The following is a 21,430-nucleotide window of genomic DNA, read 5'->3' as shown; positions in this document are numbered from 1 at the left end:
TTACTCATTTAAAGGTCGCCTTCATAATAAAAGCAATGCACTGTATTGAACACTTATTAATGTCTGATTCCTGATTCCCCTTTGACCTCACGCTGACCGGATGTGGCCCAGGTCTGGTCCGGTACCACAGGTTGGGAACCATCTACCTTCATCTAAACCAACATCATTAAACTCTTCTTTTTCTCTCCTCAGCTGACTCTGAGCTGGCAGATATTCCCCTCCTCCTTGGCCTCCTTTTTCCCTCTTTCCTCCTCCTCCTCTTCCTCCTCCTCCTCCTCATTTATCGCCTGAGCTCTTCTGCCAACCCTTCCTCCTCCTCCTCCTCCTCCTCCTCCTCCTCCTCCTCCTCCTTCTCTTCCTCTCCTTCTTCTTCTTCTGTCATTGTCAGTGCAGGACCTTAAGTGGCTGGTGTCTGCAGGATGTCTGAGAGGAGCAGTTATCAGGATGACGACTGCGCCTCCCTGCTCTCTAAGCTGGGCTCCGACTCTCCGCGGCCTCGGATGAAGTACGGAGGAATGTTCTGCAGCGTTGAAGGAGCGTTCGAGAACAAGACTCTGAACTTTGAGTCGTTCAGCCCGCAGACGCAGCGACGCCGAGCCGCTCGCAGTCGGACCGACGACCATGTTGGAGGAGGAGGAGGAAGAGGAGGTCAGACGGTGGTGTTTCCCTCCGGACACACAAGGGAGAACTACGGCAAGAGAGAGGTACCGATGACTTATTGAATGACTTTGCAATGTGTTTCAGTTCCTGATTGGTTCATTAATATTTAACTAATTAATTAAATTAGTCAGAAATTAAACTCATGAACTTATAAAGATCAATGTTCATGTCATCATCATCACCCCATCATCATCATCATCATCATCATTACCATCACCATCATCATCATGATTTGAAAATGTTTACTGAGGTTAGAAATCAAGTGAGAAGTTGGTGAATTCTCCATTGACTTGTATAGAGACGGAAGTCCTTTTGACACCAAAACGGTCGCCCCCTGGTGGCCTTTTGATAGAATGCAGTTTTAAGTTACTTCCGTGTTGGCCTCATGTCAGAGGACCAGAACTCCCCACCTGGTTTTAATCTGTGATGAAACTGACTCTTCATGTTTAAACAGAAACACTGAAACATTATTAGAGTTTAAGGTTAAGTTTTAACCTGCAGAAACAAAATCAAACATTCTTTATTTGTTATTTTACAGCCAGAAATGTTTCATATTATATTTTTCATGTATGTTTAATTATCTATTTGCATTATTGCACTCATGTCCAGCTGTGAACTGATGATCAGTGTATCGATTAATCGGTTTAACAACAATCAGAGACAAATAAATTAAAAAATATATTAAATAAAGCTGACTTTCGTGTAAGACGCTTTATTTTGAAGCCCCAAGCCGGAAGCTGTGCGCGTGTTGCCGGTGGCGTGACGTCAGAGCAGACAGGCGCAACAATAGCGACCTGTGTGGATCAATCAGCCGATCACAGATCGATCAGAGCCGATCAGCAGCAGCAGGATGTCGTTCCAGCCCAAGAAGAGCAACGCCAGACCCGCGGTAGGTTCAACCGGGCCGAACCGAGCCGGGATAACCGGGCCGAGCCGGGATAACGGGGCAGAGCCAGGATAACGGGGCAGAGCCGGCATAACCGGGCCGTGCCGGGATAACGGGGCAGAGCCGGGATAACGGGGCAGTGCCAGGATAACCGGGCCGTGCCGGGATAACCGGGCCGTGCCGGGATAACCGGGCCAGGATAACCGGGCCGAGTCGGGATAACGGGGCAGTGCCGGAATAACCGGAGGAAAGGGAGGATGCTGCAGCTCCGCCTGTCAATCACTGGCTCAGCTCGGTTATACAGCTGCAGATTATTATTATAAAGATGATTTAATATTTAAAAAAAACATCAATAGACTCAAAAGCTTTGATCTGAGACAAAATGTAGCGTCCTCATCTCTGAACGCGACCAATCTATCAATCAATTAATCAATTAATTAATCACACTATTAAAACCTCGCCTCAGCTGATAATGAGACAAAACACATACAGTTAATTATGGAACAAAATAAAACATGTGGAAATAAAATAAAATCAATGTTACAATAATAATAATAATAATAATAATAATAATAATAATAATAATGATAATAATAATAATAATAATAATAATGATAATAATAATAATAATGATAATAATAATAATAATAATGATAATGATAATAATAATAATAATAATAATAATAATAATAATAATAATGATAATAATAATAATAATGATAATAATAATGATAATAATAATAATAATAATAATAATAATAATGATAATAATAATAATAATAATAATGATAATAATAATAATAATAATAATAATAATAATAATAATAATGATAATAATAATAATAATGTTAAAATAAATAAAATAAAGTAATTAATGACGGTGAATCAAACACTGAAAAGGTTTTTAAAGACATCGACTCTCAGATCTTCATTTCATAACTTTATGTCACAAGAAGACGAATTATTATTATAAACTCTGAAATATTAAAATCTAACGTTTGTTCATCCTCTCTGTTTCCAGGGCGACCGTCTCATCATCAAAGGAGGAAAGATCGTGAATGACGACCAGTCGTTCTACGCTGACGTCTACATCGAGGACGGGACCATCAAGTATGTTTATTATAATATTTACATTTATGTTAATATTCAGTGTTAGATTATATTCATATGTTAATATACGAAGGCTTTCTGATCAATATGTGGACCAATGATGGGATGCAACCCAGTGTCCACTTGGTGTAACTTCTGTAAAATCTGATTATACAGGAAAATAAATGTGAACTAAAATGTGGAATAAATATAATTAAGATTTGTGACACTCTTACATTGTTTGTCAAAACGTATTTAGAAAAAATGTTTGTTTTTAGGATCCTGCTCTATAATAACAACATGCTTTAAAATATAAATATAGAAATACTCCAAATATACTCGTTACATTTGATGTATTTTAAATGAAGTCATTATTAGTATAAGTCCACTTAAATACACTGTAGGTAATAAAATATGTAATATGTATCATTCTTTTGTGGTTACACCATTTGACATTTTCAGGAGCATTCAGTCTTACTTTTGGTAAAAAATGGTGCAAATGTCATTTCAAATGATATAAAACCAACAAAAATACTAAATGTACATTTTAACAAACCTGATGCTGCTTTTATATCTAGTTTAACTGATTTATGAATTCATCATCTTACCAACACTTATTATTACTGAGCTGTTGATGATTAGTGATTAAATTAAATTGTGATAATTTACTGAGAATTCATCTTCAGATGAGTTTTGAACAAACATCTTTTTGTTTCTATACAACCAGATATAATGATGCAGCTTTAATGCTTTAATGCAGATGATTAATTAATAAATGAAATGATTAATAACAGCTGAGAGAGGAAACATTAACTTCCTGTTGTTCTCGGGTCACATTTGACTCATTTTAGAAAATATTTTTATATCATTTAATTACCTGAAGGTTCAGATGTTCCTTTACTTCCTGCTTTATTATTAAACAGGTGTGATTATGTGCTGCCGTTCAAACATGTTCTTATAATCCATCAACATATCTTCCTTTGATCTTAAATTTAGTTAAAATAATTCATAATTTCTGCTTTTTATTAACTTTCAGTTTCATTTAAATGAGGTCTATTGACCATCATTTCTTAAACTATACGTAGAACCTGTGATAATAAGTTGGAATGAAGTTAAAACCCACCTGTGTTGGGTAATTTTCGCCTATTTGGCATACCCACATGGAAAAGCTTATAACACAATAACTGCAAGTCCTATATGCATGTATGATACCTCATTTGAAAGCTGACAAATTTTAGTTTCTGAAAATGTGAATACTTATTTAGTATGTGCCACACACACACCCTAAACTACATCAGTTCAAACATGGCTCAAAAACTAAGTTAAAAAGGCAGAACACAGCAGTGAGTGATGATTTATGATTTATTAACAGTCAAATCAGTCAGAATTGACCCGAGTGGACGAACCTTTCAGGCTCATCACAGGATCAGAGTCACACAGCTGAAGAACAGTTTAGGATCAGGGTTAAAAACCAGTCCAGATGTTTTTTGGCGGATTGTAAACGCTGAGCTAATTTTCTGCGTTGCGTCCTGCAGGCAGATCGGGGAGAACCTGATCGTCCCCGCCGGCGTGAAGACGTTGGATGCGTACGGTCAGCTGGTCATCCCCGGAGGAGTCGACGCCAACACCAACCTGCACGCTCCGCAGAAAGGCCTGAACCCCGCCGACGGCTTCTACCAGGGAACCAGAGCCGCCCTGGCCGGAGGAACCACCACCATCAGTCAGACCATTACCAATAAACTATCAATACCCATCGATCGGGAGCCGAGCGGGAAGCAGGGAGCTAACCATGAGCCTGATGTTTGTGTTCACAGTCGATCACGTGTTGGTGGAGCCGGGGATCAGTTTACTGTCGGCGTTCGAACAGTGGAGGGACGCGGCCGATCTGACGGCTTGCTGCGACTATTCGCTGCATCTGGACATCACGCGATGGCACGATGGACTCTACGAAGAGATGGAGACGCTCATCAAAGACAGAGGTGCTGCACATCTGGACACGTCAACACCGTCACAGTAACTGAGTATTTACTGCAGGACTGCACTAAAGTACAGTTAGAGGTACTAGTACTTTACTGTAGTACAGTTTGAGGTACTTGTACTTTACTGTAGTACAGTTAGAGGTACTTGTACTTTACTGTAGTACAGTTAGAGGTACTACTACTTTACTGTAGTACAGTTTGAGGTACTTGTACTTTACTGCAGTACAGTTAGAGGTACTTGTACTTTACTGTAGTACAGTTTGAGGTACTAGTACTTTACTGTAGTACAGTTAGAGGTACTTGTACTTTACTGTAGTACAGTTTGAGGTACTAGTACTTTACTGTAGTACAGTTAGAGGTACTTGTACTTTACTGTAGTACAGTTTGAGGTACTAGTACTTTACTGTAGTACAGTTAGAGGTACTTGTACTTTACTGTAGTACAGTTTGAGGTACTTGTACTTTACTGCAGTACAGTTAGAGGTACTTGTACTTTACTGTAGTACAGTTTGAGGTACTTGTACTTTACTGTAGTACAGTTAGAGGTACTTGTACTTTACTGTAGTACAGTTAGAGGTACTAGTACTTTACTGTAGTACAGTTAGAGGTACTTGTACTTTACTGTAGTACAGTTTGAGGTACTTGTACTTTACTGTAGTACAGTTTGAGGTACTTGTACTTTACTGTAGTATTTCCATGTGATGCTACTTTCTACATCTCAGAGGGAAATATTGTACTTTCTACTCCACTACATTTATTTGACAGCTTTAGTTACTTTTCAGATGCAGATTTGACACAATGGATAATATAACAAGTCTTTATAAATACAACACATTGTTAAAGATGAAACCAGTCATAATAATTACTTACACTGCCTGAAATCAAACACTGCTCATGTTTGTGAAAGTATCTCTAAATGCTTCAGTGTTTGAAAGCTGCAGTACTTAATGACATCATCTGTGTTTCAGGTGTGAACTCCTTCCTGTTCTTCATGGCCTACAAAGACAGATACCAGAGCTCCGACTCTCAGGTGGAACTACCTTAATATTATTATTATATTATTATTATTATATTATTATTATTTCTGTTGTTGATGTTGTTGTTGGTTTCATGCTTTCAGCTCTACGAGGCGTTTGGGATCCTGCGGGATCTCGGAGCCATCGCTCAGGTCCACGCTGAGAACGGTGACATCATCGATGAGGTAATACAGTCGGACCAATTAGACAGAAGACATAAAAACAATGTTTGATTCATAAACTGCAGATTATTTTTAACTGGGATTCTAACGCTGAATTTAAACTGGTTTGTGTTTCAGGAACAAAAGAAGCTTCTCAGTCTCGGCATCACAGGACCTGAAGGACACGTCCTGTCTCGTCCTGAGGAGGTAAACACACACAAACACCTCCAGACAAAAATAACTAATAAAATAACATATAAGCGTCCACCAGGTGGTGCTACCAGCAGCCTGTACTGCTGATGACTTATGTGGGTCAACGATGGGATGCAACCATAGACTGTATATAAAATGGACGTAACATCCTCGACGTCACCCATTGGTTTGTGGACTGCTGCTCGGAGGCCAATAGTATCGGATCTGAGCAGCGCCATCTTGAAAAGTTCAAGTGCATGCTGGGAAAAATAAAAACAGGGATTCTACTTATATGGGCATCAGGAGGAGCATGAGGCGCCCTCCTGAACCTGTGAACCAATCAACCTGTCAATCACCACGTAGCCACGCCCTAATGCATACCCTGCTTTATCGTCACATATAAAATCAGGGAGGCCAAAATGTCCCAAATGAACATCATACTGCATTGAAGAAGGCTTTAAACTAGCGATTGAGACCATAAACACATTTTGAAAACGTTTACTGAGGTTAGAAATCAAGTGAGAAGTTGGTGAATTCTCCATTGACTTGTATAGAGACGGAAGTCCTTTTGACACCAAAACGGTCGCCCCCTGGTGGCCTTTTGATAGAATGCAGTTTTAAGTTACTTCCTCGTTGGCCTCATTGCAGAGGACCAGAACTCCCCGCCTGGTTGCAACCCAGTGTCCACTTGGTGTAACCAGAATATCTGAGAATAACTAATATGTGGGATAAATATAATTCACTTTTGCAACACAGCACTTGTTATTCTTAGGATCTGTCCTGCTCAATGTTGACAAAGTGCTTTAAAATTTAAATGTAAAAATACTCTTTTTTGATTTGACTATTTGAACTATTTTCTATGATACTTCTGCTGTATTAAACTGTATTTAAGCTCTAAGATATTCTTTAATAGCTCATCTTGCTGACCATTCTTTCAGGTGGAGACAGAGGCGGTGTATCGCGCCATCACCATCGCCAAACAGGCCAACTGCCCGATCTACATCACCAAAGTAATGAGCAAATCTGCTGCTGATGTCATCGCCAAAGCCAGGAAGAAAGGTGACATCATCCCTCTGTTCTTCATCAGGCCGTTTAATCCAGATTAGATGAGATTTCAGTTTGGACTGTGCTGTTGTATGAATGTAGTTCAGCTGCTCTCATGGTCTGTGCTGCACATAAACTAATAAAGAGAAATTAAAACCAGTATAAAACCTAACAGGTAACCAGTGTAAATCTGTAAATATGTGTTTTCCTGCTGCTGTGATCGGCAGCTGTTGCCAAATACTGTATGTCACACATCCACCTGTTCCTGTCCTCAGGTATGGTGGTGTACGGGGAGCCAATCACAGCCAGTCTGGCAACTGACGGCTCTCACTATTGGTCCAAAGACTGGGCCACAGCTGCTGCCTTCGTCACGAGCCCGCCCCTCAACCCGGACCCCTCGACTCCTCAGTACCTGACCTCTATGTTAGCATGGTGAGTATGACTACACCTCTGTTACCATGGTGAGTACGACTCCACCTCTGTTACCATGGTGAGTACGACTCCACCTGTTACCATGGTGAACCTGACAGGTGTGTGTTTGTCAGTGTTGAGGGAGCGTCTCTTTTAAAAGTAACTAATTACATTACAAAGTTACTGCCATTAAACAGTAACTAGTAACTAGCTCCATTAAAAAGTAACTAGTTCCATTATAAAGTAACTAGCTCCATTATGAAATAAGTCATATAGGTTAGCAGTGATACATACGGAGCACGTAGCAGGTGGAGCTACAGGAACAGTTATAATAATAACAGATTAGCTTATAGAAAACGTTACTGAACAACTGAGAACTGAAACTGTAGAGCTAACACGTTGGATTACTGTTACATCAAAAAGTAATCAGACTACTCTAACCCCCCCCCCAACACTGTGTTCTTTCCAGTGGAGACCTCCAGGTAACGTCCAGCGGTCAGGCCAGCTTCTCCACGGCTCAGAAAGCCGTCGGTAAAGACGACTTCACTCTGATCCCAGAGGGAACTAACGGCATCGAGGAGAGGCTGTCGGTGGTCTGGGACAGAGCTGTGGTGAGATCATCTGACCTTTGAACTCTAAGACATATCACAATCTGTTTAAGTAGAATATGTTTAGTGTTTGCATGTCAACAGCAGAACATCTTCCAGTGCTTTTACATGGCCTGCCCTGAACAGGAACCCTCCTCTGTTGAACCTCCTAAAAGCTTTTTCTTCCTCTGAATCGGGGCTCGAAGGACAAACGCTGTCTAAACAAGTATTAAAGAACAGGATGATTTTTTACTTACGTCACCTTACATCTATTTTTAATTTTCTCTGCAGTCTACGGGGAAAATGGATGAAAACGAGTTTGTCGCAGTTACGAGCACCAATGCTGCAAAACTCTTCAACATTTACCCTCGCAAAGGTAAATCGGTGTTTAGAGTCACCGTTACTGACCTGCAGAAGGACTGAGATCGTATGAGATGCTTTAATCAAATGAATGAATATGAAGTTATTCTGTGATAGTCGTGTAAAGAACCTGCAGCATTCATAGAAGTGTTTTAAAACTATTTCCGCTCACACTGACGCTCAGCAGAACTCAGCAGAACTGTGTTTGTGTGTTCAGGGCGGATCGCTGTTGGTTCTGATGCTGACATCGTCATCTGGAACCCAAAAGAGACTCAAACTGTTTCTGCAAAGACTCACAACCTGGTAATAAGAGCGCGGACTGCATCGGTCACCGTCACAAATAATCAGCATTCATCATCAATCATTACCATCACTGATAATCACTGTCCTGTCTCTGTGTAGACGGTGGAGGTGAACATCCTGGAGGGTTTGGAGTTTCGTGGCATGGCTTCGGTGGTGATCAGCGGCGGTCGAGTTGTTCTGGATGATGGAAAACTCAACGTGATGGAAGGTTCAGGACGCTTCGTCCCCAGGAAGGCTTTTCCCGACGCTGTGTACAGGAGGATCAGAGCTCGCAGCAAGGTAACCTAGCAACCACCTGTCAGTCCAACCAGGTAACCTACCAACCAGGTAATCTACCGACCAAGTAACCTAGCAACCACCTGTCAGTCCAACCAGGTAACCTATCAACCAGGTAACCTACCAACCACCTGTCAGTCCAACCAGGTAACCTACGACCCAGGTGACCTAGCAACCAGGTAACCTAAACCAACATACAGTACTGTGCAAAAAGGTAAAGTGAGGATGCTTTGAATAGTTTTTATTGATCAGTGAACTCGCTATAAAGGTGATTAAACAGCAGAAACTTAAATTAAATCAGTAAATCAGTGAGCAGCTTTTTCTCCTCGGTTCACCTGCTCACAGTGTTTCAGGTAATAAGCAGGTTGGTTGTTGTTCCTCCATCTTTTAGAAGTCGCCACGGTTCTTCTTCTTCTCCTTCTTCTACTTCTTCTTCTGTGGTTTTGAGCGTCTCAGCTGCTTCTGTCTCTTCATGTTAATCCCAGACCGACTCTATGATGTTCAGATCAGAACCATCTGCTGCAGGACTCTCTTCCACTCTTCTTCTTGTTGATGAAGTTCTTTATGTCTCTGGCTGCAGAATAACTTTATTATGGAGAAGAATCTAAACATCCAAAGTGCCCAAAATGTTTGCACAGTACTGAATGCTAAGCAGATAACATTCAGGTTTGACACCAGAAGGTTAACAATCAATAACCAGAGATAACTGACTGGTTAACAAACCAACGAGTGAACTAAATAACTGCATGACTAACCGGTTAAAGAACTGATTAAATATTTAACTAATTAACAAACTAATACTAAACAACTAGTGATATTGATTACTATTGATTATACGTTTGATTGATCAGTTAACTGATGCAGAACCTTCAGTTTGTTTGTTGTTGTTTTTTTTACTCTGCTCAGATGGCCGAGGCTCGAGGTGTCCCCCGTGGAAACTATGATGGTCCGGTCCATGATGTCATCAGTATGACTAAGTCGGTCCCGCCCACTCCGACCACCAGAGGGACCGCCTGTCCCAAAATCCCAATTGGCCCCCGAAACCTCCACCAATCAGGATTCACCCTGGCAGGTAGTGTTCAGTGATGGATGTAATGGAGTAAGTAATGTTTCAATCATCTGATCAATACACACTAACTTCTTTCTTCTGCTTGTCTGCAGGATCTCAGGTTGACGACCACATACCACGACGCTCCACTCAGAAGATTGTGGCGCCACCTGGAGGACGATCCAACATTACATCCTTATCTTAAAAAACAAGAAGAATGAAACTGTTACTCTGAGTAAAACCTCAGAGCAGCAGTTCTTCCCCAAGTACTAAACCCTGCAACAACCTTACAGCTAGTACTTGATCCTAAAGTTACTAAACCGACAACGAGGTTCTACCATCTAGAACCAAAACTTTTCAACACTGTTAATTCCACCCAACGACGCACAGTGATGCTACAACTAGTAAAAAAACATATGACTTATTTCACTAGTACTGCAACACAGGAAACACCCAACTTCTTCCAAACCTGCGGCTAGTGATATAACTACCAACAATTTACTTCTTCAAGTATTAAACCCTAAAACGACCTCCAACTAACACTAAAACCCACAACAACTGTGCTGTAATCAGTATGAAAACCCTGCATCTCTGGTACTATAAACACTACAAATACTACAATTCTACAAACAATCAACAGTTAGGAAATAACCCTTCAAACAGGTTCAAGATCCTTTTTGTACTTTTTTGTATTTCAACTAGTAATGAATGTTACAACAATGGTTCTTAAACTTTACAAATCCCACAACCTGCAACTTAATCTTGTTTCAGTGGCGTCACAACTACAACGAAATGCTGGAATATTATGGAGCTTTTCCACTACACAGTTCCAGTACGACTCGACTCGACTCGGCTCGTCTCGGGTTTGGTTCCAGAAACCTTTTCCATTACTATAGTACCTACTCAACGTGAGTGGGGTCGTCATAGCAACGCTGCATTACACTGCTGTGACTTCGTTTAATACGCGACACAAACACAACAACAATGGAGGACATGGAGGTGATGGTGTACTTGCTGCTGTATGAGGCTTTCTGTCTCACACAAAGCGAGAGAAGAGAAACTAATCGCTGTTACGCTGTTGTTGGTATTTAAAAATGCCGGGTTTGATTCTTGTGTGGGACGGCTCATGACTCTTCCAGTGACTCTCTGACCAATCAGTGGCCGGCAGTCTGTTGACGTCACATTTAGTATCGGCTCGGCCAGGTAATATCCCTGATAGAGACGCGAAGAAAAGAGTAGAATCGAGTTAAGTCGTGCTGGAGCTGTGTAGTGGAAAAGCGCCATTAGTTCCTCAACTAGTACTAAACTGTACAAATACCCAACAGCTACCTATAAACTTAAAATAAGTCCTCACACAGCTGTACTTCTACTAGTAGTACATCAAGAACAACCTATCAACTAGTACAGAATCCAATGGTACAACAAACCCTACAAATACTACTAAACCCCCCAACAGCTGTACTTCAAATAGTACTAAATGTTATAATAATACTGCAACCCTTCAGCAAGTACTACAACCTATGATGAGTACTGAATGATAAAACCAGTCATGTGAAGTACTCTGCCCCTTCACACTAAACATCTCATCTCTACTTAAAACTAATCATCAGTTTTCGCTTCATCGTGTCCTCGTTCTCTCTGACAGAGGGAGTAATAGTAGACGTAGTCGTAGTCGTAGTCGTGACAATAGTAGAAACAGTTCATCACTTCACATAACAAACGTAGCACATAACTGACCCAGATGTTTTTAGAAACAGCTGGATCCTTCACAATACTTCTCAATGTAAATTAAAATCATGTAAATCCACATTAGTCGTCATTTAAAACAGTAACACTTCTTTTTTCACATCTTAGTGCATCTTACTGACGGACTTTGATAATCTACTAGCTTATTATTCCAGTTCCATGTCACTCTTCTGTCTGTTCCCTAAAGCATCAGTCTGTGGTAGAGTAATGTGAGTGAGTGTTCCTATTGGTCGGATTTAATCTAAGAACCACGAGACTTTCTGTGAACGTTAAAAAAAAAAACATCAACTAACCTCATATGGTGCTATATCTATATATCCAGTGGTAGCCTCCAGGTAGCAGTCCCTTCATCCCTAAAACCCAGATTATCTAAAGCAATACCTGACTCCGTCCACCAGATGATCTCAAATAATATCAGACTTTAACCCCAAATTATACAAAATAATATACATGACTCCACCTCCTTGATTATCTGAACTATCGGACCTTTGCCCAAGATTATCCCCCCCACCCCCCCAATGCCCTGTCTTACCTCTGATGATAATTTTTAACTGTATTTGATTTGTAAAGACTTCATTTGATACATGACGATCATTTTGTATTTTTTACAGTTTTTGTATCCTGGCAGCGTTAGCATCAGTGATTGTAAGTACTCGGACACAGTTCAGCCACCAGGACACCTCCCCTCCCCCCCAAGCTGTTACCATAGCAACGGCATGTCACTATTGCCATGTTAAGATGCCATCATGTCGCCCTGCAGACAACATGACATCATTGATAAAGACAACATGACATCATTGATAAAGACAACATGACATCGTTGATAAAGACAACATGACATCGTTGATAAAGACAACATGACATCATTGATAAAGACAACATGACATCGTTGATAAAGACAACATGACATCGTTGATAAAGACAACATGACACCGTTGATAAAGACAACATGACATCGTTGATAAAGACAACATGACACCGTTGATAAAGACAACATGACATCATTGATAAAGACAACATGACACCGTTGATAAAGACAACATGACATCGTTGATAAAGACAACATGACATCGTTGATAAAGACAACATGACACCGTTGATAAAGACAACATGACATCGTTGATAAAGACAACATGACACCGTTGATAAAGACAACATGACACCGTTGATAAAGACAACATGACATCATTGATGAAGACAACATGACATCGTTGATAAAGACAACATGACATCATTGATAAAGACAACATGACATCGTTGATAAAGACAACATGACACCGTTGATAAAGACAACATGACACCGTTGATAAAGACAACATGACATCGTTGATAAAGACAACATGACATCATTGATAAAGACAACATGACATCATTGATGAGGTCACAGTGTGTGTTTCTGCTGGCTGAGCTGTGTGTCTGAGCGCTGGTCTGTAGCAGTCTGTTGGTTTTCTGTCCTCACAGATGCACTGAAGCAAAAAAAACAAAAACAAAAAAAACCGGAGGACTTGAACTCTTTATATATAAATAAAAGTGCCGAGATGGAGGTGGATATATGAAGAGGTTGTCGTGGTGACGGTGCATCTGTCGGTGTTGTTCCCATAGTGAATGTAAACCTTCTTCCTGTTGTGATGAGAGCTGCATGAGTAAATTAAACTGTGAAGAGAAACTCGGACTGAGGCGTCACTTTTTCTACCAGACACTGTAATTACAGCTCATGACCTGCAGGTGGCACTGCTGCTTCAGTCAGAACATCAAATATTAAAAGGTTCATTTCTCCACATGGATCTTTATCAACCTGTTCATGTGACAGGAACTCAGTACATTCACTCATTTAAAGCTACTTTCTACATCTCAGAGGGAAATATTTATTTGACAGCTTTAGTTACTTTTCAGATGCAGATTTGACACAATGGAAAATATATAATATATATATATATATATAATATATAATATAACAAGCTTTTAAAACACATTGTTAAAGATGAAACCAGTGGTTTCCAACCTTTTTGTCTTTTGAGAAACTGAAAACTGCCTAACCCTGCTAACACATCTCCTTCACATAGAGTTGATCAGGTTGGTGAATGTTGGTTCACTCCTCTTCAATTTTTTTTTAGATTTTATTTATTTAAAAGACAGGGACAATGAATATTGATCAATACACAAGATTATAGCCAGTGGCTAATTTCCATCTTTAGTCCCTGGGGACAGGTTGTTGTTAAAACAATGACGGCTGTGTGAAGTTGCTGGATATCGTTAACAGGTCACAATCAACAACCTGATCAACGCTATGTGAAGGAGATGGGTTAGTAGGGTTAGGCACCAGATACTGACTGGTTCTCTGACCCCCCCCCCCCCCCCCCAGACCTCCTCAATAAAGCCAAACTGCACATTTCAGAGTGGCCTTTTATTGCTGCCAGCCTAAGGCACACCTGCTGTCTAATCAACATGTTGATCTGCCACACCTGTGAGGTGGGATGGATATCTGAGCAGAGGAGAAGTGCTCACTAACACACATTTAGACACATTTATGAACAATATTTGAGAGAAACAGGTCTTTTGTGTATAAAGACAATGTTTTAGACCTTTGAGTTCAGCTCATGAAAAATGGAGCAAAAACTAAAGTGTTGCATTTATATTTCTGTTCAGTGTAAACTAGCTAACTGTATATAAAGTAGTGTAAACTAGCTAACTGTATATAAAGTAGTGTAAACTAGCTAACTGTATATAAAGTAGTGTAAACTAGCTAACTGTATATAAAGTAGTGTAAACTAGCTAACTGTATATAAAGTAGTGTAAACTAGCTCCACCTCCAGCAGCTACAACAGTAACATGCTGCTCTAACACTGATGCTTCACTATTAATAATCTAATGATGTCATAATAATAATATATCAGTCAGAGGACCAAACCACTACTTTACTGTAATACTGCATACTACATCACTATAATACTGCAGTACTTTACTATAATACTGCATACTACATCACTCATAATACTGCAGTACTTTTACTGTAATACTGCATACTACATCACCATAATACTGCAGTACTTTTACTGTAATACTGCATACTACATCACTATAATACTGCAGTACTTTACTGTAATACTGCATACTACATCACTATAATACTGCAGTACTTTACTGTAATACTGCATACTACATCACTATAATACTGCAGTACTTTACTGTAATACTGCATACTACATCACTATAATACTGCAGTACTTTACTGTAATACTGCATACTACATCACTATAATACTGCAGTACTTTACTGTAATACTGCATACTACATCACTATAATACTGCAGTACTTTTACTGTAATACTGCATACTACATCACTATAATACTGCAGTACTTTTACTGTAATACTGCATACTACATCACTATAATACTGCAGTACTTTTACTGTAATACTGCATACTACATCACTATAATACTGCAGTACTTTTACTGTAATACTGCATACTACATCACTATAATACTGCAGTACTTTACTGTAATACTGCATACTACATCACTCATAATACTGCAGTACTTTACTGTAATACTGCATACTACATCACTCATAATACTGCAGTACTTTTACTGTAATACTGCATACTACATCACTATAATACTGCAGTACTTTACTGTAATACTGCATACTACATCACTATAATACTGCAGTACTTTTACTGTAATACTGCATACTACATCACTATAATACTGCAGTACTTTTACTGTAATACTGCATACTACATCACTATAATACTGCAGTACTTTTACTGTAATACTGCATACTACATCACTATAATACTGCAGTACTTTACTGTAATACTGCATACTACATCACTCATAATACTGCAGTACTTTTACTGTAATACTGCATACTACATCACTCATAATACTGCAGTACTTTACTGTAATACTGCATACTACATCACTCATAATACTGCAGTACTTTTACTGTAATACTGCATACTACATCACTATAATACTGCAGTACTTTTACTGTAATACTGCATACTACATCACTATAATACTGCAGTACTTTTACTGTAATACTGCATACTACATCACTCATAATACTGCAGTACTTTTACTGTAATACTGCATACTACATCACTATAATACTGCAGTACTTTTACTGTAATGGAGTACTTTGACCAAAGTAAAGTATCTCCTCCTCTTCATCACTTCTGTACTTTCTTATATTTTATTTTTCTCTCGTAGTTCAGGATAAAACTCGCTGTCATAAATTATCCTGACCGACTTTCAGACAATCTGAGTTTATAACATCACACACACACACACACACACACACACACACACACACACACACACACACACACACACACACACACACACACACACACACACACACACACACACACATACACACACACACACACACACACACACTGACTGTTCTCACTCTTTAGTTTTTGGTTGAACTACACAAACATCGTGATTTCACTTTAATAAACTGCTGATGGTAAACATTTATCAGGAGGTCAGCTGTCGGGGAGTAATGAGGCCAAACACACACACACACACACACACACACACACACACACACACACACACACACACACACACACACTGCTTGGTCAACATGTTTGATGGATGATTTGCATAAAAACAATCAGAGTGAAAACGCTTCAGTGAGAAAAGAGAAAATATTTCATCTTCTCATCAGAAACAAACTGATGAAAGTTTGTTTTGTTTCTTTAATTTAATTCCAGTTTTCATCTCATTAAACTGTTTGATTGAATTAAGATGAAACAGAAACACAGAAACACCGTCATCATGAATCACATCTGGAGTCTGAGGGCGTACTCACACCAGGACATCGTACCGTGTCCCCTAAAGGCCGGATTATGTGTCTAGTGTGAGGTAAGTGTACAGAGCTTGAGTACGGTAGACTTCCCTGGTCCGGTACGGTTGGAAGAGGTGTGCTTAGGCCCGGTACACTTGGTCACGCATGCGCACTAGGGATTAGTGTTTTTCCCGAAAATAAGACATTTTAAATGCCGGGAAAAAGAAGCCAATTTTCCAGGGAAAAGGCAACACTAGCTGAGCTCTGGTCATTTATCGAGTTTTTCCTCTACACAGTTCCAGCACGACTCGACTCGACTCGGTTCTTTCTGCGTCTCCATCAGGGATAGTACCTGGTACCTGGTACTATTTTAGTATCTGCTCTGTCGAGGTTCCAAGCGAGCCGAGCCGTTACTAAAATGTGACGTCACCAGACTGCCGGCCACTGATTGGTCAGAAGAGTCACTGGAAGAGTCATGAGCCGTCCCACACAAGAATCAAACCCGGCATTTTTAAATACCAACAACAGCGTAACAGCGATTAGTTTCTCTTCTCCCGCTTTGTGTGAGACAGAAAGCCTCATACAGCAGCAAGTACACCATCGCCTCCATGTCCTCCATTGTTGTTGAGTTTGTGTCGCGTATAAAACGAAGTCACGGCAGTTTAATGCAGCGTTGCTATGACGACCCCGCCCACGTTGAGGAGGAACTATAGTAATGGGAAAGGTTCCTGGTACCAAACCGAGCCGAGCCGAGTCGTGCTAGAACTGTGTAGTGGAAAAGCTCCATTAGTGCAACACTAAAAGCAACGTGGAGACATTATCCCGGTCCGTATTATTATTAAGGCAAAAGAACTCAATTTATGTCCATCAACATTATAATGAGAAGGCATGTGTTATGAGAGTAAACTGTCTATATGCTTTTGAGCAACGTGTCGGAGGTAACCGTGCTTGAGTCCACTTGGGTTTGGGTAATGTGAGTGCAGGCCAGCAGGGGGACAGGGGAGGGGGGGGGGGGGGGACGTTACGGAACAACTGGCCCTAGTGTGACTGCGCCTAAAGGTCTAAAACCGTATCAGCAAAAACTTCATTTATTACCAAGTTTTCAATATGTAAAAATAATTCAAAGCATAATTATATTGGATGCATCAGTTGATTATCCTTTAAAATGTCAGAATCTACAGTTCTGGCAGGTTTGATCCCGTCACGGTGAGTAGTGCAGATGAACCCAAACATGCAGACAGTCTCTGGACAAAAAGGCCAAACACGGAATAAACAACACAGAGAAACACAGGATGAATAAACACTGGCAAAACCTACACACACACACACACACACACACACACACACACACACACATACACACACACACACACACACACACACACACACACACACATATACAGATGTAGTAATGACTAACAGGACACAGGTGAAACACATGAGCCAATCAACCAAGGAAGGAGAAACACAGGAAGTAAAACTAACAAAATACACAACTTTCAAAATAAAACAGGAACTAACAGGATGTGACAGCTGTGCAGATGAGCTCGTTCTGGAGGTGAAACAGTTTTTATTGTAGTTTGTGTTTGTGAAGCTCATCCTGCCGTCACATTCTGTTAAATATTAATAAACAAACTTTACTGTTTATATTTTACACAAACTGGACTTTGAAACAAAAACTTTCTAACATGAAGAACTGCAAAATAACAACAGATCAAAAGAACCTGTGATGTCCTCACTACTGTGGTAACATGCTCCTGTGTGTGTGTGTGTGTGTGTGTGTGTGTGTGTGTGTGTGTGTGTGTGTGTGTGTGTGTGTGTGTGTGTGTCTGTGTGTGTGTGTGTGTGTGTGTGTGTGTGTGTGTGTGTGTGTGTGTGTGTGTCTGTCTCTGAATACAAATAAGGAAGCTAAAAGCTAATTTTGTATCAACAACGAGAAACGTCTCAATCCAACCAATCACACACACACACACACACAGACACACACACACACACACACACACACACACACACACACACACAGAAACAGTCTGACAGGTAATTTTCTGGTGAAACACTCAGTGACGCTTCTGCAACATTTTCTTGTCAAAATGATTTGACAGTTTTAAAATGAAGAAGGGGAGGAAGAGCAAGATGAGGAGGGGGAAGAAGAGGGGGAGGAAGATGGGGAGGAGGATGAAGAAGAGGAGGAGTAGGAGGATGAAGAGGAGGAAGAGGAGGAGGATGAAGAAAAGAGGATTAGGAGGAGAAAGGAGAAAAGGAGAAAAGGAAGAGTAAATAAATATTGATCAGTGATCAGAAACTGAAACTAATCGATCAATCGTTGCAGCGCTGCTTCCTTTAACACCGCAGCATGTGTGTGTGTGTGTCTGTGTGTGTGTCTGTGTGTGTGTGTGTGTGTGTCTCTGTGTGTGTGTGTGTGTCTGTGTGTGTGTGTGTGTCTGCAGTCTAACATCCAATAATTGTTTCTGTCTTTCATGATCTCAGGTTGCCATGGCAACAGACGAGGAGCAGCGGATGGCTGAATTACTGCGATCACAGAGAGACAACAACAATAAACAATGTCTCCATCCTTCAAAGTAAAAGTACTGCAGTATTATGAGTGATGTAGTATGCAGTATTACAGTAAAAGTACTGCAGTATTATAGTGATGTAGTATGCAGTATTACAGTAAAAGTACTGCAGTATTATAGTGATGTAGTATGCAGTATTACAGTAAAAGTACTGCAGTATTATAGTGATGTAGTATGCAGTATTACAGTAAAAGTACTGCAGTATTATAGTGATGTAGTATGCAGTATTACAGTAAAAGTACTGCAGTATTATAGTGATGTAGTATGCAGTATTACAGTAAAAGTACTGCAGTATTATAGTGATGTAGTATGCAGTATTACAGTAAAAGTACTGCAGTATTATGAGTGATGTAGTATGCAGTATTACAGTAAAAGTACTGCAGTATTATAGTGATGTAGTATGCAGTATTACAGTAAAAGTACTGCAGTATTATGAGTGATGTAGTATGCAGTATTACAGTAAAAGTACTGCAGTATTATGAGTGATGTAGTATGCAGTATTACAGTAAAAGTACTGCAGTATTATGAGTGATGTAGTATGCAGTATTACAGTAAAAGTACTGCAGTATTATAGTGATGTAGTATGCAGTATTACAGTAAAAGTACTGCAGTATTATAGTGATGTAGTATGCAGTATTACAGTAAAAGTACTGCAGTATTATAGTGATGTAGTATGCAGTATTACAGTAAAAGTACTGCAGTATTATAGTGATGTAGTATGCAGTATTACAGTAAAAGTACTGCAGTATTATAGTGATGTAGTATGCAGTATTACAGTAAAAGTACTGCAGTATTATAGTGATGTAGTATGCAGTATTACAGTAAAAGTACTGCAGTATTATGAGTGATGTAGTATGCAGTATTACAGTAAAAGTACTGCAGTATTATGAGTGATGTAGTATGCATTATTGTATCAGCTGTAAACAAATAAACAACAAACGTTTGTTTACAAACATTTTAATTGAAAACACGTCAGGAACAAACAGCCAATGAAACGTCAGAGCACAAAGATCATTTTAACACAGAGACGCCGTCCAATGAGAAGTCAGGACACTAAAAAAACATCCAATCAGAACATCAGGACAGTTTCAGAGGATTGGGGGGGGGGGGGGGGAAGGGGGGGTACTGTACAACACACAGAGTCATGTTGGACTTTACAAAATGTGAACATGTGACACAAACGACTGTCACATGACAAACAGCTGAGCTCATTTCCTGTTTACAGTTATTTTCAGAATAAAAGTCTGTGTGAGCAGTTCAAGTCGCTCGGTTTAAATTTAAACGTTTCGGCTTAAAAAGACAGGAAGTGTTCATGATGACTTCCTGCAGAGACGCTTTGAGCCGGTAGAATCAGGCTTCATGGATCCTCAGCGCTGGAGGAACACATCAGACTCTTATTGTGAAAGAGACGATTTTTTTCTTTTTTTTGTGTCAATCTGCAAAATGTCTCGTTTTCACTTTCAGAATAAAATCCAGTTTTTATTAAACGTCATCTTTTATTTATTTTTTATTTTTTTGTTTTTCTATTTAAACCTTTGTGTCGTCCTCTCGGATCAAATTGACCCCGTCTGTTTTGACTGTTCCTTCTTTCCTTCCCTACTTCCTTCCTTCCTCCCTTCCGTCTGTCCTTCCTCCATCCCTCCTTCTCTTTCTTTCCTCCCCCCACCTTCCTTCCTTCCTTATTTCCTCTGTCCTTCCTTCCTTCCTTTCCTTCCTTCCTTCCCTCCTTTTATTCCCTCCCTCCTTTCCTTCCTTCCTTCCTCCCTTCCTCCCTCCCTCCTTTCCTTCCTTCTTCCTCCTTTCATTCTTCCCTTCCTTCCTTCCTTACTCCCTTCCTTCCTTCCTCCCTTCCTTCCTTCCTCCCTTCCTTCCTTCCTTCCTCCCTTCCTTCCTTCCTTCCTTCCTTCCTTGACTGGAGGACAACAGGAGGGTAAACTTTTCTCTTATTTTACTTATTAATTTTTTACTTATTTAAACATCATTGTTATTTCCTCTATCGTGCATTGATCTCATTCTTTCTCTCCTGGTTTATTATCAGCTGTGAAACCTTTAAAAAGCTGCTTTATAAACGTTTGATTGATAGAAGAATCATTTTATCCACATCGTTAGTTTTAATAAGTGGAAAGATGCTATTTAACCCTTTACACACTGCTCATATTCTGACTCATAATTAGTCTCTATGTAATGTAAAAACCTGAACAGCATGTAAAGGGTTAATGATTGATGACCCTTGGTTGCTGTGGTTGGTTAATTTGGGGGATTGGGGGATTGGGGGATTGGGGACCCCTAGAGGAATCAC

At 39.9% G+C, this 21,430-nt stretch overlaps 2 protein-coding genes across 2 annotated transcripts in view; one reads left to right on the top strand and one right to left on the bottom strand.

Annotated features, from left to right (window-relative positions):
• The window catches only part of LOC134003385 (HEAT repeat-containing protein 1-like), a 398,094-nt gene that overhangs the window by 51,292 nt on the left and 325,372 nt on the right, over positions 1-21,430 (bottom strand).
• On the top strand, positions 420-10,216 carry LOC134003397 (dihydropyrimidinase-related protein 4-like). The gene is made up of 15 exons (XM_062442593.1): positions 420-704; positions 2,568-2,656; positions 4,171-4,355; positions 4,450-4,614; positions 5,582-5,643; positions 5,734-5,814; positions 5,929-5,997; positions 6,921-7,041; positions 7,302-7,458; positions 7,907-8,048; positions 8,316-8,400; positions 8,602-8,687; positions 8,787-8,966; positions 9,870-10,035; positions 10,125-10,216. Exons 1-15 carry the CDS (start codon positions 420-422, stop codon positions 10,214-10,216), a joined length of 1,965 nt encoding a protein of 654 aa, XP_062298577.1.

This window comes from Scomber scombrus, chromosome 21, assembly GCF_963691925.1.
Source record: "Scomber scombrus chromosome 21, fScoSco1.1, whole genome shotgun sequence".
Classification (NCBI taxonomy): domain Eukaryota; kingdom Metazoa; phylum Chordata; class Actinopteri; order Scombriformes; family Scombridae; genus Scomber; species Scomber scombrus.
This window is presented reverse-complemented; position numbering and strand designations above follow the sequence as displayed.

Coding starts and splice junctions, on each gene's coding strand:
- LOC134003397 (XM_062442593.1), top strand. CDS start 420: ATGTCTGAGAGGAGCAGTTATCAGGATGACGACTGCGCCTCCCTGCTC. Junction 5,644..5,733: donor ACCAGAGCTCCGACTCTCAG/GTGGAACTACCT, acceptor TCATGCTTTCAG/CTCTACGAGGCGTTTGGGAT. Junction 8,688..8,786: donor CTGCAAAGACTCACAACCTG/GTAATAAGAGCG, acceptor GTCTCTGTGTAG/ACGGTGGAGGTGAACATCCT.